Raw genomic sequence first — 18872 nt, forward strand, 5'->3', positions numbered from 1 at the left:
GGCCAGTTCATCCACTGATATTCATAGCATGTATGTGTGATACCAATTGCACCATTTTCATTATGTGATGTTTGTGTTAGGGCCCACAGCAGTAGACCAGATGCCGCTTCTTTGCAAGTGTTGCAATGTATTGCACCTGTCTGTGACTCAGCTGTGATATTGCTGTTACATATTCCACTCATGACTTTCTACCCTGCCCTTCTCTGCTGCTAAGACTGCTAGAAGGCTCTGCTATGATAATCATCTATTGCTTCATTTGATGTGCAATGCTATAGCACGCTCAGATGCTCATAAGCCTAGTACTTATTATACAGCAGGAACTTCTTATTGTAACATTTGTTAATGTCTGTTATGTACTTCACAGATAAAGATTCTAGTTGTCTACTGATGTACTATGTTCTTCATCTGTAAATATGTTGTAAGTAATTGCTATGTTAAATTGTTAATCGCTATGTAATCCAATGTAACTACTGTCTGTTTATTTTAACTTTGGAGCTTTTCTTCCCGGAACTCCGCTGAAAATGGACTCAACATATGTAAATAAATAAATAAATAAATGATGTGGAACATGACATACACAGCAAGGTTTTTGTTGCATATGTCTGGATTGTATAGCAGTGCCCCTGTTGAGGTGTTTAAACATTAGAAGTATCCCTTCAGTAGTCTACATAGATGTTCCACTTTCATATTTCTGCATGGGCTGGGTATAGGCATGTTATGGGGGATCATCAACCAGTGCTCTAGGGAATAGCTGGCATTGCCTGCAAATCACAACATATAACATTTTATATGTGGCATGTCACCTGCTTGTATGGTATTTGTGCATATCAACATGTCTAATTACCTGCTTGTCTGGCATGCGTATCCAACTACCAGCCAAATGACCATGTTGTAAGTTCCCCCAAAGGAGCCATTGGTAGAGGTCTGGTGTGTGCAAAATGTATGAATCATATGAACTGACCAGGTGACACCATAGCCCTTAACTGTCCAGATTTTTGCAGAATGTCCAGTTTTTTTGCCTCATGTTTTTGACCCTTTTCTCATAAAATGTATGGTTTTCTGGCAAATCACTGAGATGATCTGAGGACTGAAGTCACTAAATAATGGTATACACTTGAGTTTCAGACTATCTATCAGAAAATGCATGCCAATACACATCCTCTTATTCTTCTATTGACTTTTTAAGTTTATTAGATCAATATTTAAAATATGTCCCTGTTTCTGGACCTTTGTCCTCTCATTATGTCAGGCTTTGTCCAGATTTGAGAGGTATGGATGGCACACAAACACATTATATATACAATGCCCCAGGCATTTCCATCCACTTGACAGTTCAGAGAGAGTAGGGTCTTCTTATTGAGGCATTGCAAGTTCTCTGGATCAAGTGGGACCTTACTAACAGCATATATGTATTCTGTGGTTCCCAGGCCCTCAGGAAAATGAACAGTGTCATAAAAGGCCTGCGTGATCCTGGTTATCTCCTTTGCAGTCCTGGAGAACTATTGGTTGCTGAAAGGTCCCTGTAGCTAAGATAGCTAAGGCTACACATACCTTTTTATTCACAGGAATAGGCATACCAAACAGTCACTATCATAATAGAGTGACATGACCTCATTTCACAGCTCTAAGAGCTCAACATTTATAACAAAGATTACTTCATTTATCTATGAGCAGCTGAGACCTTACACTGAGTACTAAGTCACATCAAATGTAACAGTAATGGTGACTTTATCATGTTTTCCAAATTTCACTTTATTTTGTGAAAATATACCTTACAAATAAATATAACTCTCCATATCAGATTTGCTTCTACTGTTTCAAGAAGACACAGAACAGGTAAAATTATTTAGCGTGTGATCTTAGGTAGTAGATGTCACATAAAATGATGAACACAGGAACTATAGGCAGTCGATCACAGAGGTCTAGCTATAAATACATTTAAGTAATGAAACACCCTTATTTGATAGGCTGACCTCACATGCCAACCACATCATTTTTATCTATGATTCTTGTAAGTCTTAATTTTACTTTATTTTTTGTGTTCTTTAACAATATCAGTTGTAATGTGGGTCATTCTGAAAAACAATGAAATATGTAGCAAATATGACAGACAGATTCATACAGCCAGATCAAAATCAGTGCTAAACTGGAATACACATTTTTTTTCTGAGTTGAAGTCAGTTAATGTGTTGCAACCACTGCCTATGTCACTTTTTGCTTTATTTGCAGTTTGCCTGCTTGGCCTGCAGTCTTTTAAGTGCTCCTGACTGATCTACACGGAGCATTTTTATAACAGGATGATAAAAAAGCAGTCGTATTATACTGTGAAAGTACAGTGACATGTTATAGCTGCTACAGTTGTATCACATCCCTTTTACACTTTTCACACTGTGCACAGGAGGCAAGTGTGCCACTTCTTTCAGCCTGGATGGGAAGGGGACATTTTTTTAAGATTTTTGGAGCTTTGGTATGTAGTTCAGGTAATGATGTCTTGTTTACAGAATGAGAAGCAAATCCATGCAATTAGATGGTTATAACATCAAATCATCATCCATTTCTGTTCACAGAAACTGTTTACATCACATCTTAATTATAGAGAAATGTTGCTAAAATGTGTGTGGAAATCACCAGTGCCTTGTTCTTTCTCAAAATAATTTAAAGGGAAGAAGTTATAAATGTTCAATGAATGTAAGGTCACTATTTTAGAAATGATTTTTAATTAGCAGCTTTGAAACTGCTATTCCTCATCATGAAAATAAGTGCAACACATCATATAAGAGTGCAAAAATAAATGATTTGCTAATACTAGACATAAGGAAGCTTAACTGTATACAGTGTTTTATCCACAATTATTTTATGATGGACATCACTACCAGCATAATTGTATTTTTAGGTTTGTCTGTCTAGTTTAAGGAAACATCTTGTTCTACACAACGGAAGGCCTTTTCCTGAGCTCCCTGGGCATGATTTCCTGCCAGGACCTGGGTAAGTTATTTTTGCTTAAAACATCAAATATTATTTTTATATGTTCTGTGAGAGTACACTGTGTTTATATAAACAAACTATCTTGGGGATAGTCAGGTGTTATGTACACAGATACTACTGCCTAATAGTTCTTCATTGACAGATCAATTCATTGCAGGGTGGTTACATTTTTAGCTATGATGCTGTGGTATGCTCCCAAGATAAAATGGAATGCACATAAGAAGGAATCACATACATTTTCTTATTTGGGGTACGGACCAAAGGCAATATGAGTATGTTAAAAATTTTTGTTAACAAGGCATTTACGCCTTTCCCAATGTATTTCTTACAAACACAATGGCTGCATGTGTTATATCGCTGTTGACCTTAAACTCATAGGTTCATAGGTTCATAGGTTCATACTAGGCTATCTGCCCAAGGGCATTTATAAGCCTAGCCCATAGTTATTTGGCTTTCGCCACCCCTTTAGTTTGAATAAAACTATGCCTATTATTTTGCTGTGCCTCTGTCAAGCAGTGACACTGAAGTAATCCCTGGGGTATATCTGCGATCCCCCATCCATTGGTCAAGATTCCTCTTGAAGAAGGCCAGCGAGGTGCTCTGCCTCACATGTATTTTGTTCCACAGCATAGGGAGTCTCTGGGTGATGAATCTGTCCTCCAGCACGTTCTATTAATAACCGTGTCAAGGTTTAAGTCTCCCGCCTTGTGGTTCTGAGGGATCTAGATTTTTGAGGTGAAGCATATTCATCAAATCAGGGTTTGACATGGCCTTATATGTCAGGCACAGGTCACCTCTGAGCAAGCGGTATGAGACTGAATAGAGCTGGAGTTCTTTAGTCGGGCAGCATAAGACATTTTGAGACCCTTTATCCTTTTGGTGAGGAACTTTTGGGGCCTTTCCAGCTGCTGCAGGTGTCGGGTCAGATACATTCCGAATGGGGCACTGTACTCAATCATAGGTCTAATGAGTGATGAGTACAGGGAGACGATGACCTCCCTTGATCTAGATGTGAATCCCTTCATGATCAGGTGGGCAATGTAGAAGGTTTTCCTAACTACTTTAGCAACATGAGTGTCAAACTGTCAACCTGGGTCCCCAGATCCCTGATGACGTCTTCTGTGCTCAGTGGATTGCCACCTATATGGTAGCTAGGGGTAACCTTGTTTTTATGACTATGCATTTCTTGGCATTTAACTTTAGGCCATGGCTCTGGCACCAGTTATCCATTTCTGTGAGGCCCTTCTGAAGGATATCTGTGTCAGATGTGTTTTCAGTTTGCAGTCATCTGCAAACTTTGTCAGCCATAACCCTCCTGTGTTTGCTTGTACTTCAGAAAAGTAGATGCCGAACAAGAGTGGACCCAGGACTGAGCCCTGTGAGACACCACTTGTGACAGGCTTTGAGTCTGACATGGCTCCAGCACCTCTGACCCTGTGGGTTCTGTCACTTAGCCAGTTTGCAACCCATCTTGTGATGTATGGGTTTACATTCAAGCTGATGAGTTTTTCGATGATACCTGAGTGGGGTATTGTGTTGAAGGCCTTTGCCAGGTCAAGGTAGGCTGTATGAACTGCCTTTCATCAATGGCCTTGGTGACTGTCTCGAAAAAGTCAACCAAGTTTAAAAGGCATGATCTGCCTTTGACAAAGCCAAACTGGGTTGGATCCAAAGTCTGCAAGTTCCCTATGTCTTTATTTATGAGTTCCATTATGATCCTCTCCATGGCTTTGCAGATAAGGCTTGTCAAGCTAATGGTGGGACCACAGTATCCTGAGGTGAGGCTAAGATTAAACAGCTGTCCTAACTGCGGGTTTAATTCCTCATTGAGTTTGTGGAGCACACAGCCGGGGACACCATCCGGTCCCATGGATGCTGTGTTTTTGCTTTGTTCTCACCTGGTGGAGATGTTTGGGGGCTACAATCCTCTGGTATAGATATCTCAAGTTTGCACTGAACCTGTCAGCCAGTATGTTGGCAATGTGTGTAGGTTCAGTAATCTTCACATCATTTTGAACTAATTCTGAGCATATCTGGGAGTTTCCTCCTAGGTTTCTAACATAGCTAAAGAAGGCCTTATGATTGTCTTTTGAGTCCTTGGCGATTTTTCTCTCAAAATTTGCCTTGGATGATTTTATGAGAGCTCTTAGTTTTTTACTTATAATGATCAAAGGTGTCTTACCTTTCAAGGATTTTGCTCTATCTTGTAGTAGCTTCCTCCTTTTGTTGTAGAGCTTGTTTATGGCTGGGGTCCATATACTGTAAGGTGATGATGCAAGTTCTATACCTATACTCAAAGCACATCTTTCCAGACAGCCAAAACAATGGGATTTTACAGCAGTTACCTCTCAAATTACTTCAGCTATGATAGTCATCAGTGGTTTGAGCTTCCCAGGTCTGCACATGATCAGATAAATTTGCAATAACAAAGATATGCAAAGACTTGTCTATTAATTATTCCATAAACTAGCTGATGTCTTTATCATAACACAATCCTTTCTAGGAAATTTTAATCATGACCTTAGGTTCTTCTAGCTAAATTACCATCTCAAAACAAAAAAATAAAAGTTAATTAAAAAATGATTTGATCATTAAATTAAATGATAAGATTTATTACATAATCAAACTATAGATTTTATTAGTAGGAGAACAACTTCTGGAGGGTTACATATACTTCAAAAATTGAATAATGTATTTTCATAAGTTTAAATCACTTGACATGCTCCTTTTATGCTAGTGAACTTGGTTCAGATTTTCCCTTCTAAACGTTTGGCAGTTTTATAAGAATGATAACTTAAAAGAGGGATACTGCCATGCCCTATTACTTAAATTGCATTTGAAGCAGATGAACTTTGATTTTCAAATATCCTAAGGTTTGTATAACAAATCTAATAGTATAAATAGTATATTAGTTACTTTTTCTGTTCATCCCTTCTTCCTTTTGTTACATATTTGGGATTTGCATTGTAACAGAAAACAATCCTTTCATTCAGGACCTCATAACTCAGACTACAGTAAGTATGTTAATCACTTTAAGCCACTTTTGTTGGTAATGTGTTATATGGCGATCACATCATTAGCAAACTATGGTCATGACTGAAATTTCCTAGAATGGACTATTTTGCAATAAAAGCATCAGTTAGTTTGTGATAAATTAATAGACAGATCTTTGCATGTGTTTGTGCTTTGCAAAACTAGCGAGTAGTCATAATGCCAGAATGCTATGGGTTTACCATTCATAAGTGGTACATGCAAAGCAAATATGGGGAGATGTGTATGTTGTTTGTTGTAGGATTGCTTGGGCTGTGGCAATGCCTTTGCAGCAGGCATGCTGTAAGAGCATGCCATGCCAGGCATATATTTGCAACTGTGAATATGTGGAACCTGCTCACATAGCCTGTATTCATGCTAGAAGTCATGCCATCTTAAAAGAGAGGATGTGCCCAGCAATAAGTAGTTGTGTCACATAATATACTACTGCAATAATATCCAAACTTTGCCAAGAGTGTGAGAGTAATACTGCTTACTCCTGTGTTTGGAGATGTTCTGCACATCTACAGAAAAGGAGTTGGTTCTGCCATATCTGCTTTGGAACTGAAAAGCAGTAGCCCAGTGAGAAGCATGTCCAGGCAGGGCCCCTGTACCTGTGTGGAAAATATTTTAAAAATGACCTTATATGTATAGTTAGTGTACATCTCAAGAGCACTCTGTCTGACCTCTTCTTTCCACTAGTGTAGAAGGTCAAGCTTGTACCTCTTGACGTCACTGCATTGGTGCCTGCACTGCTCACCTGAGTGGCTGATGGCAGTAACAGCAGTCACTGCTGTAACAAGTGTGTACCAATCATTCCTCTTATACTAGAGGCCCTCACTGAAGTCCCCCAGTAGGTGTTCCCAGAGATCTCTCTATATCTGGTACAGAAATATCTTAGACTCCTTAGAGCATCACTAAATCCACAGTCACGTATCAGGTCACAGTCCAGAGGAATATGGTGGCTAACTCTGTTCACCCACATTCTTACAGCCAATGCATGACACCGAGCAGTGTGCACTTAGCTCGACATGCTGAGGTGCCAACATTTTAGAGCACAAATATAACATGCCAGTGAGCCAGTTGGCAACCCATCTTGTGACACAGGGATTTATACCTAGTTTAGTGAGTTTAGCTATAATTCCAGAATGGCGGATGGTGTCAAAAGCCTTGGCGAGGTCAAGATAGGCTGTGTGAACCACCTTACCTTTGTCTACGGCTTTGGCAACTGCCTCAAAGAAGTCAACCAGGTTCAGGAGGCATGATCTGCCTTTCACAAACCCAAACAGAGTGGGGTCCAGAGTTTGGAGGTAACCAATGTCTTTGTTTATGAATTCCATGATGATACGTTCCATGGCCTTGCAGACCAGGCTCGTCAGGCTAATAGGGCAATAGTTCCCAGGATCAGTGGTGGCTCCCCCTTTGTGGAGTAGGATAAATGTTGCTGTGCACCATTCAGTGAGCACAAAGCCTGACGTGAGGCTATGATTGAACATGGTGCTTAGGTGGGGAGCCAGTTCGTTCTGAAGTTTGTGTAAAACACAGTCTGGGATGTTGTCTGGTCCCATGGATGCTGTGGTTTTGGCTTTAGAGAGTGCTGTTTTTACCTGTAAAGTTGTGATTACAGGGACTCTGCATTCTTCCTGTATAGATATGGGCCCTTTAGGGGGTGAGAGGGGGTAAAGTTAGCACTGAATCTATCTGCCAGGATGTTGGCAATATCAGTTGGTTCTATAATTTTTGTGCCATTGTGCTGTAACTCGGAGCAGATCTGGGTGTTGTCATTGTGATTCTTGACATAGCTATAGAATGCTTTGTGGTTGTCCATAGAATCAGTGGCAATCTTGTTTTCATAGCTAGCTTTGGCAGATCTTATAAGGGATCTCAGCTTCTTGCTGAGGCTGACCAGGGAGCTCTTCCACACATGGGATTTTACTCTCTTTTGCAACAATTTCTTCCTTCTGTTGTTTATGGCAGGGGACCACCAGATTGGCTTCCTTTTTTGGAGGATAGCGTCTTGATTCTGTTTGGGATAGCACAATCCATGCACTCGTGTAAGTGCTTATAGAGTGCATTTGTGTAGGATTTAGCAGTCATAACTGTATTGTCCATCTGCATGGGTGTCATGAAATTCGGCACTTCTGTCTCAAGGAGCAGGAAGTTAGCTTTGGAAATTTTTTTTACCATGGTTTCCTTAATGGGGGGGTGGGGACAGGATGTGGATATCTAGGGTGATTAGCTTATGGTTGGATCTGACCAACGAGGAATTGACTTCAGGTGTGGAACACTGGTCAGTCATGTTGGTAATGACTAGGTCTAGGATATTGTTGCCCCTGGTGGGGGTGTGGATAAGTTGATCCAGGGCATTGGAATTTATGATATCCATAAAGCGCTGAGTGAAGGAGTTGGTACATAGATTTCCCAGTTAATGGTGGGGTAGTTGAAATCGCCCAATACTAGGGTGTTTGGTTGAACCCTAATATTTTCCAGTATATCAAGAAAAGAGGAGTGGGAATCCTGGGGCATGGTGGGGGATCTGTAGCAGGCTACAATTTGGATTGCAGTTTTGCCCAGAGTTAGTTGCACTTGGATAACCTCGGCTGCATTATGCTGAGCAACTGGCCTGGAGGTGTGGATATCCTTAATGAATATGGACACACCTCTGCCTTTTGTGTTCCGGTCCAGGTTAGATGGCCGAAAAGTGTGGTATGAGTTATAGCCTGGTAATGCAGGGGTGCCTTGCAGTGACAAGTTGAGTACCACAGTCCTGGTACCTCTCCTGTTTGGTATCTACTTCTCTGAAGTACAGGCTAACATAGAAGGCTTCTGGCTAATGAAGTTCATAGATGACTGCAAACTAGGAGCTATAGTCGAGTCCCCAAATGATGTGGACATCCTACAGAAGGGCCTTACTGAGACAGATGCCTGGTGTCAGAGCCATGGCCTCAAGCTCAATGCCCAAAAGTGCATTGTTATCCCCTTTGGTAAAAACTCTCTACCCATGAACTACCACATAGGTGGCAGTCTTCTTAACACCGAATGTGTGATAAGAGAACTTGGGACCCAGGTGGACAGTAGTCTCTCCATTGATAAACACATTGCCAAAGTAGTCAGGAAATCCTTCTACATGGCACACCTCATCACAAAAGGGTTCTCATCCAGGACAAAAGAGGTCATTGTTCCCCTCTACTCAACACTCATTAGGCCCATTATAGAGTACAACACCCCTTTTGGAATGTACCTCACAAGACATCTGCAGCAGCTGGAAAGGCCACAGAAGTACCTCACAAAGAGGATTACTAGCCTCAGACAGATGCCCTACACTGATAGTCTTGAAAAACTCCAGCTTTACTCTGTAGCATATCGCATACTTCGAGGTGATCTCTGCCTAATATATAAAGCTATGTCAAACCCAGAGCTGTTGGACATTCTACACCTAAAGAAATCCCAATCCCTCCGAGCTACATGCTCTAGGGACCTAAACCTTGTCACCACAATAAACAGGACTTGCTGGAGGGATAGATTCCTGTCCCAAAGACTTCACATACTCTGGAACAAGCTACCCACCCATGTCAAGCAAAGTTCCTCATTAGCACTCTTCAAGAAAAATCTTGATGAGTGGATAGGAAATAGGAAATACACCCTGGGGATCACTTCTGTGGCTCTGCTTGACAGGGGCACATGAAATTAACTTTCTTGGGTTGGCGTAAGCCAGGGGAACTTTGTTGGCTAGGCTTACTTAGGCCCTTGGGCCGATAGCCTAGTACCTACCTATGAACCTATGTTGTGGCAAGATGGTGTTAGAATAAAAACTATAGGAGCACAGTAACCACTTTTGCACAACTACAGACCATAAACATTGGCCAGCATTCCTTATAGGGCCATTGACACACTCACAAATGTTCATTGTGCTTCACAGATAATAATGTCAGTGCCAAATTTTAAATGAGCCTCACAGTACAGCCTGGGTTATGTATGCAATGTGATAAAAGTGTGATTCAGAGGCATGTGTTCTAAATAGGCTCATTTGCATAATAGCCACACTGAGAGCCTTGGAACTGCAAGATAAAAACAGTTGTAGCCACGACTTTACTCATCATTCTACTGAAGAAGAATCATACTGTGACCTATACTGGAGAAACCCTCCAGGTTTCTTCAGTTATTAACAGGGCACAGGCTGGTAGAGAATACAGTGCAGTGAATTCTGACAGTGCAGTGTTTGATTCAGAAACATGGTAATGAGCCTCTAATGGCATACTTCTCTGTGCATTCTTACTATGTTTCTGAATCAAAGTTTGTTTTGGTTGTGCTAAATTACCAACCTGCATTGATCAATTAGTGTGGGTGTAGAGAATCTCTTTAAATCCAGCCCCTTGTTCATAAAGCATTTTTGTTATTCAGTGGATCAAAATCAGCACAAAATATTAAAGAAAATATCACAAAATATAGCATGTGCCAGTATTTGTAAACTATTAACTTCTTGTTTTCGTATGTTTAAAAATGTATGAACTATTCTTGAGATTGTAGGTCATCCCTATGGTCTAAACCAGCTGCCTGCAAGTAATAATGATTGTTATTTAAAGCCTTTTCCCTTGAATATTAAACATTACTTTTAGGAGAGAAAACAAGACTTGGGTCTTGTGGTCAGTCAGGAGAAAAAGAATAGGTTAATTACCTCTGAATTGTGGGCAGGGCTAGGGACTAGTACTTTTATTTTTTAAACATTCTAAGGTTTTCCTCAGGAAATGAAATTAAAATCCCTCTGCCATAGAATAAACTGCTGTGTGGGAAAACACTCTGCTTATGGTGTGTTCTTAAGCTCAGTGCATCTAGAGTTACCCATCTCTTATATTAGTTTGACTTCAACATACTCTCCCACTCTTCTTTCATTGGATTTTGCTAGTAAATGCAAAGCATATTTTGTGAAAAAATTAAATTTGTTTATCCTCTTATTGTGTTCTTTAGGCCCAGAATACTGACTACCCACAGGTGTGACCACTTATCCTCAGACAAAATCTTGTTTAAAATTTCCACTCCCCCTTAGTCTTGTGACTAAGTTACTTATACAGTGTATGTCCTTGACCACCACTGCTTTTGTAATGCTTTTAGATCTATACTATATATAAAATCTATTGGCTGTTATCCAAGCTACTAGCTAACCTCAGAATGCTACTTCTCACCATGGAGCCAATGCCTGCTTCAGCATCATCTTTAACCAGCCTATTAGCACTCAGTTTTGTGAGGCAGGGTTAACAACTGCATCCTATTAATGGCAATTCACTTCTTATAACAGATACTGGTTCCACCTTCAAGAGATGAATTTATTTATCAGCACTGGAGACTAATTTCTCTGTTCCACTCTTGGTCAGTAAATGGCAGAACAACGGTACTGTCCACAGCAACCATGCATCAGTCCTATGTATGCTGAGGTCTTAAAGAAATGCTTGCCAAAGCCTCCTAGGGTTCCTAGAGATCATCCTAGCTTACTTCAACCAGTGACTCTACTGTAATGCAAAGCTGTGCTCCTAAGGTCCTGTAAGCCTGCAACACATCCCAGAGTTGTCTTAGTCATTGCCTTACAAAACTGAGTCCTAATAGGCTGGTTAAGGCATTGTAAAACACAGACATAGAGCTCACCAGGTTGGCAAAGTGTGGGGTGACTGTTACCTCTTTGGTGCTAGAATTAGAACTATTATTAGGGCCTTTATGCCTCTGCATTGGCCTGCGTATGATTATGATGTAGATGACCATGGGAATGAATGATCTCCTGCTTTTTTGCTCAACCCTACATTTCCAGATTTTGGATTTTTGTTTTTGCTTTTGGAACTGTTGCTATCCAAATCTGGTTCACCTAAGTGCTGGTCCTTGTGATTTGTACTTTGTTAATGAATGATCTTTGCACATGTCCTTGAAGAATACAATATCCTTCTACTGCGCAGCATTCTACCTTTACCTAGAAGGGTGCCAAAATTCAGAGATAAAGTAATTGACTAGTAATTTGATGTCATTCTGAGAGGATTCTGCTATATTGAAATGTTTAACAGACACCTTGATTTGCCAGGGACGTCCTATACCTGTTAGCCCATTTTTTTAACCTACTGGTGAAAACTTATGTTACTCCCATAGTGCATTTTTAGGCAATGTTCAACTGGTGAACATTCTGACATATCAAATTCCAATCCAGGTAATATCAAGGTAGCACTGCTGAATACCAGAGGCCTAAACAACAAAATGTTTAAACATGAGGGCTTCCTTACATTTGAAGGCATGAACATTTGTGTGATTACAGAAATTTGGTTCTAGAAGAGTGACAGCACTTCCCCAGCAAATGTGGGAAGTATTCATATTTATTCAAAACCCCAGTGTATCTTGACAGATTCCACCTGATATAAATCTGGAACTAGTTGCAGTTTAATAATACTCAATAAAATTATCACAATAGAGCCAATTATAAGAACCCCTCTATGACCCCCTTCAGAACTTGCAGAATACTTCAGTCAGTTAGAAAATTTAACCATCAAACCAAATACCTTTGTTATGAGTGACTTTAACTCTCCACAAATGAACTGGTAAATATGCTATTTTTATATAGTTAGCAATACATGTAACTGGATGGCTATCAAATGCTAATTCCATGCAGATGTATGCCTCTTTCACTTTGTTCATATTAAGAATTCTACACATATGCATATCTGTGTTGTGTTCACATCAGAACTGTGAATATTAGTAAAATGTGCTTAGGACTATGTATATTCAATGTTTTGTCATCACAATATCTTGCAAGTTCATCAATGTTTGCATTTTCTATATTTAAACCATCAGGGCCCAGGTCATGACAGAAAAGTGTCCTTGGACCAGTATACTTGCCTGGTTGATAAATATAGGATAAAATAAAATACACTTCTGGATTTTGTAAATGCAAATACAGTTGACCAAGTTTCCCCCTGTGTATCAGACATGTCAGTCTACTAGATCTTGTTTCACTAATACATCCTCTATTTGCACCACAACACTTGTCATGCCCTTCCTAATTAAACCATCTGAGCATGTCACTGTGACCATCTCCCTGGAAACCTAATAACTTTTCTAAGTTCATAGATTGCTGCAAACCCAGTTGCTTATTTTTCTCCAGTCTTATTGATTGTCACAAATGGTATAGCCCCTAGCAAACACAGCCCCTGACAAACCTTCTGAGCTTGTTGTGTGCTCCTCTGAATGTTATATTCAATTACATAGAAGAACTGAGGTATCTGTACCCTTCTGATACTAGTCTGGGGGCAAATTTAAAACTATCAAAATAAGAACTACATGGCCATGCACTAAACAAGACACAAATGAGTGTGAATAAAATTAAACCCATAAAGTGAAACTCCTATAGTAACAAAGTCTATAACAGAAAAAAAGCTCATGACTGTCTATAAAAGATTTCCACTTCTCTGTTACAAACGGGATTCAAAACTGATAAGTAAGCCTTGTGGGACTGCCATTAGGAAATTCAAGGCTGAGTAAAAAGTTAAGAGTTGCAACCAGTTCAAAAGACAACCAGAAAGCTTTCATCAGCTCTAGTACGTAGTTTAGAAGTAATCAACAATTCTATACTGAACTTATGTCTAATGATGGTTTCTTCTTTGACCGCAAGGACATTGCTAATATTCTTGTGGACAAATTGTCTTCTGACTTTGTTACACCTACCCTTCCAAAAGTATCTTCACACCTCCCCTCCTGAAATCACTCTTGACCCAATCTTGCAGATACTTTCTAAAATTAAAAATGCTAGTTCTATGGGTCTTGACAGCATCCCTGGGTGTCTGCTCAGTTATGTATGTCACAGCTAGCAAATCTCCTCCATCAGCTCTTCCACTTAATTCTTTCTGATTGGATTCCCTAATGTGTGTGCAGAACATCTGTTATGGTGCCATTGCATACAGGTGGTCTGTCTACTGATCCTTGGAATTACAGGAGTATTGGTCTGGCTAGTATTATTTGCAAGGTTAAAGGAACATACTACAGCTGAACTAACAAACAATGATGTAAGTGATCTTGAATCCATGGAAACATACCAATGCAGCTTTGTAAAAGGCAGATCATACCTGTTCAACCTTGTTGAATTCTTCAAAATGGTTGCAGACATACTGTATAAACAGTGTATCATCCGTGCTGCCTAGCTGGACACTGTCAAGGCCTTTGACACAATCTTCAGTGATGAAATTATTGACAAACTCTCCCAAGTGAACACTGACTCATACATAGTTTGATGGATAGTTAACTGTCTGGCAGAACCTGTATTGTTAAATAGTTTCTACGCCAAAAAGACACAGGCCTTAGCTACTGTGATAACTACAAGCCTTATTCCCCTACTCAGTCTCATAAAGGCATGTGATCTCTGTATCCTGCCGTGGTCCTCGTCCACGGTTCCAAAGTCTAGGTAGGTCGCAGTCTAGGTCCGCTTCTGGTTGTGTCAGGGTATCCCTGAAATCAGTCGTGGTATCTATATCAGCTTTTGTCTTTCTTCTTGCCGAAGTGCTGAAGCAAGTGCCGAAGCAAACAGTTCATAGTGCCGGTGAGATTTACAAAGATTCTAAAAATATTCATTTCTTCTTGAAAGTTAAGTACCCCGTTGGGAAACTTTTCTGAAAGATATGGACCGACATCACTGACGACACACTACACACACCACACGGCCGACTACCGGTTCTCTGGTTCTCAGCGAGGTGCCTACACAGCCCCTGAGTACCGATGACACTACATCAAAGGACAAGTCCCCTGCTTGCTTGCTGATTCGTGCTCCCTTCTCGACCCTTCCTCCCTTGACCAGCTGCTTCCACATCATGGAAACAATACTTGTTCTGGAAAACAGCATCTCTTCTGGCTATCATCTCAACCGCGCGGGGTTTTAAAGGCTACAGGCCCCATCATTTGTGCAACCATCATTTCCATCAGGACAGGTTTCCTTATGAACCAAGCCTACGCTTTATGCCAAGGTGAGTATGCAGATGTAGATCAATACCTCTACCTACCTACCTTTCTACAAAAGAAAGGGAAACAAGAAGAAAAGACTACTTCATTCCTTTTGACTTTCAAGAATTTATTATTTTGACAGGACAAAGCCATTTCCGGGAAATCCGAGCAACTCTTGTGTCCTATGCTACAGGTGCTCAAAGGAAGGCTATTTCAAACAGACAATATCAATTCAGCATTAGGTGTTATGAGACCACAAATCTTTGAACTCCTTCACCTAAATAGAACCGGGGTAAATGAGACATCTGCACTAGAGGCTTAAGTCTGTTATACTGCCACATTAACAATTCCAGTGGCGGGTGGGGGGGTTGAAGGGTATCTAACCTAATGTAACTTTCCTTTGTGGAATGGGCTACCCTTACATACTATGATAGTACTTTTCTAACAATGTTTAAAACCCTGTCTGGATTACTAAATGAGTAATAGCAAATTTATGCCCAGGATATGTCAGGATAATATACTTGATGGAGGAGACTACCCCACACCAGTATTGGGTGATGAGGATGAGCTTCTCGATGGTCTCTCATGTGGGAGGCATGGCCCCATTATCCAAATGCATATATAGCAACTCTCCACATTCACACATTATTGGGAAAAGAATAAAGTCCCCAAAACTGCGATCAATTGTCTCCTGTAATCCCTTTTTATGCTCCTTTACAACTGAGAAAGTATTTTTAAGAGATCTACAGCATTAAGTCCACATGGAAAATCCAGATAATAACAACATCTGCACTGTCCTGGGACTGAATTTATGAGCCATTGCAGTCATGAGGTGACTAGAAAAAATCACAGCACTTCAAGTTTCTAGTTAAAATATAGGCAATGGAAGACACTGCAGAGATACCTCTGACACCAAAAGGCAGGTTTATAGATGTGATTTTAAATGTTTTGGATGTTTATTTTAAACATATTTTAATAATGAACCTCTGAAACAAAAGTTTGCATACTTTATCCAAAAGTAGATTACACTGCAACAAAGGTAAAGAACTCCATTCTAGTTTGAGAAAATGATTTTGAACTACACCAGAGATAACACTTATACAAGTTTGGTGGTCCTAAGTTTCTGATAAAAATATCTGAAATTCCAAAAATCATGAGACTACTTTCAGAGAATGTAATGCAGGCATATATATTTTAGGTGGTTTTCAGCATTTTATGTCTTATTTTTATGAGCTTCCTGAGCTTTTCTGAAAGAAAATATTTAATAACTCCCACGATGATCAGTTCTAACCCTCTTACTTTCCTATTAATCATTTACGGTGTTCATGTGAAACTTCATTACATTAAAGATTTTATGTAGATGATTTATAGTCTGGTAAAACCTTATTCTTATGACAAAACTTCAGCTCTTTTGTTTAATGATAATCTCATTAAAGTCAGACAAAATTAAAACCACATCATTTTGCATTTTACAAAGGCTGGACAACAACAAAACAATTTACTTAAGCATATTAATAGTCTAAAAAAACACAAGTAGTAAACACTAAGGCCCTGATAAATGTATATACAAGTCTGGAGCCATGGAACTTGACACTCTTTAATGTAAAACGATAATAATAACAATGACAACCACGTTAAGCGCTTTCACCCAGGAATCTCCCGAGCTTCATCAGAAGAGTTTCTGGGGGCAGTTATTGATTTTACAGCTCCTATTTTGCCTAAAATCGAGGGATACTTCATGGGTTTAGGCTTTTGACAGTAGTTTATCATATTTCTATATTTGGTATTTTTCTACTTTTGTCTGTTCCTACTAACATTAATATGTTTTTACATCCTCTTTCAAAGTAATAGGCCAGTTTTGTTACCTGGCACTTAGTGACCATCAGTCCTCTATTGCAGCCTTCTGTCCATTTGTTCTCTACATAGGTTAAGAATCATCACCCGTTCATTCTCTAGGGTAGAGCTGAGCAACAGCTGCTAAGTGACCTTCATCCAGGCAGCTGTGGGAGATTTTTGCTTTAGGCAATATTGCTCCTCTTGTGTATCTCATTAACTGATTTGGTGTAAAATGAGTGTCTGTGAGACATAGACATGAGTGATGCAGCCCTATTTCAGATATTCCAATATGTTTACCACCTGCAAGTCACCTCCAGAAAAACTAACAGTTTTGCTCACCCTTCTTAAACCTGAGACTTACAGCACCTCACCTACCTCCAGAAAGAGGTGAGTGGGCTAATGCCTCATCATTGTGTCTGGAATGCTATTCAAATCTGAGTCACCAGGGTAATAGTCAGGACTTTAGCTCTATATACCACAGAGTTGACCTAAGCAACTCAATACTTAGGTATCTCAGTAAGTCCTGAGATGCTAGAAGTGATAACTCTGCACCTGCCCATAAGTGCCAAATTAGTATAACCAGGATTTGTTTTTTGTTAAAGGACTTTATTCAAGCTTATAAAGACTTACAGATATACATCCTGTGTACTCAACATGCATGTGTGGTGCACATTTGTCATCTCTGGTGGGCGCTCCTTTTTGTTAACTACAGCTCTTCACTCATACAAGTCAGCATCGCTCCTAATATTCTTTATATGGCTTACAGTACCAAAGAACCCAAATACTTGAATTATCACAGATAAAGAAATTATACATGCTTATTCATAATCAAGTTTTCAAATTATCCTTTGTTCTACAATGTAGGCTAAGTACCTGATGTTTTTGGACTTCTTGATTTTTCACTGCCCATACTGTTTAAACCATAAATTGGACCTATAATCACATAATCATATACTACAAGACATACACAAACCAGTCTGCACACTGTTTCAGAGTACTTTCCCATATGCAAAGCAACATGGTGTGGTATCTATCATCTTCCTAAGTAATTTTTAAAAATCTTGGATACCACAGTTCCAGAGATGCCATTTCCATAATATAGATATATTTTTCTTGCCATTAATAAGTCAGTTTTCTAAACACTTTAATTCATTCATTATTGCTAATGCTTCTGTTAAACGATGGGGGAGGGGCTCATCGTTTTCCATTTTCTTGTAGTACATTTTCCCTGCCAGTATTAATAGGCATACCACACTCTTATCCTCCTTGCTTACATTGAAGTGGGGGTTCCATCCTACCAAAAATAAACTTGTGTTTCTTCACTTACTATTGTCTGTAGCAATTCTTGTAATTGCTATTTAAATCTGTCCATTCCCCACAGACTCAGGATATATGTGACCAATCCTATCCCCCATCCTTAGATATCCAGCAAACTCCTGGGACTACAGGGTACATTTTTTTTATTTAGTAGGTGTATACAAATACCTGTGTTGACATTTCCCATCTTATTCTAAACCTTCTAGAATTTGTGACAACTCTAGGTGCCCAGCATATCCTATTACTTACATGCCTGATTTCTTGTCCCAATCCTTCCACTGGCTATCTGCTGTGTCTGCACACATGTCCATTATAATCCTATACACCCTAATTAAAACCCCTTTTTTGTTTTCATATCAGTTTTAGATTCTGTCTGGTATTGTTCTAATTTTGGTCTACCGCTGAAATTCTTTAGTTCTCTCATTCTTTTTGCTGCTTCATTTACTAATCCCATTTAGACTAACTGTTCCCCATCTGCCAAAGTGAAATTGCTTTTTGCCTCTTCCCATCACTTTATCATGTTTTATTATTTGTTCCCAGAGTCTGGGTTCCTTTTGTTTCTCACCTTGTACTGTACTGGCATTAGGGTCTATACCCCTCATGAAGTTTTATCCCGAAAGCCCAATGGACAATAACTCCTTCTGTGAATTACATGGCCTCTTGTGGAAATACCTTTCAACCTCTCTGAATATATACTACTCTGGATGCAAATTTTCATTGGGCTCTTCAAACTGTATCCTAAGACT

The 18872-nt window shown here is 39.7% G+C and overlaps 1 protein-coding gene across 1 annotated transcript in view; it reads left to right on the forward strand.

The window, feature by feature from the left end:
• The window catches only part of LOC122797070 (E3 ubiquitin-protein ligase RNF166-like), a 308293-nt gene that overhangs the window by 185143 nt on the left and 104278 nt on the right, over nucleotides 1–18872 (forward strand). The window contains exon 3 of the mRNA XM_044065845.1: nucleotides 2894–2985. Coding sequence (XP_043921780.1) covers nucleotides 2894–2985 — 92 coding nt within the window. The remainder of the gene's footprint in view (nucleotides 1–2893; nucleotides 2986–18872) is intronic.

This window comes from Protopterus annectens, chromosome 3.part0, assembly GCF_019279795.1.
Source record: "Protopterus annectens isolate FY-2018-M chromosome 3.part0, PAN1.0, whole genome shotgun sequence".
NCBI classification, from domain to species: Eukaryota; Metazoa; Chordata; order Ceratodontiformes; family Protopteridae; genus Protopterus; species Protopterus annectens.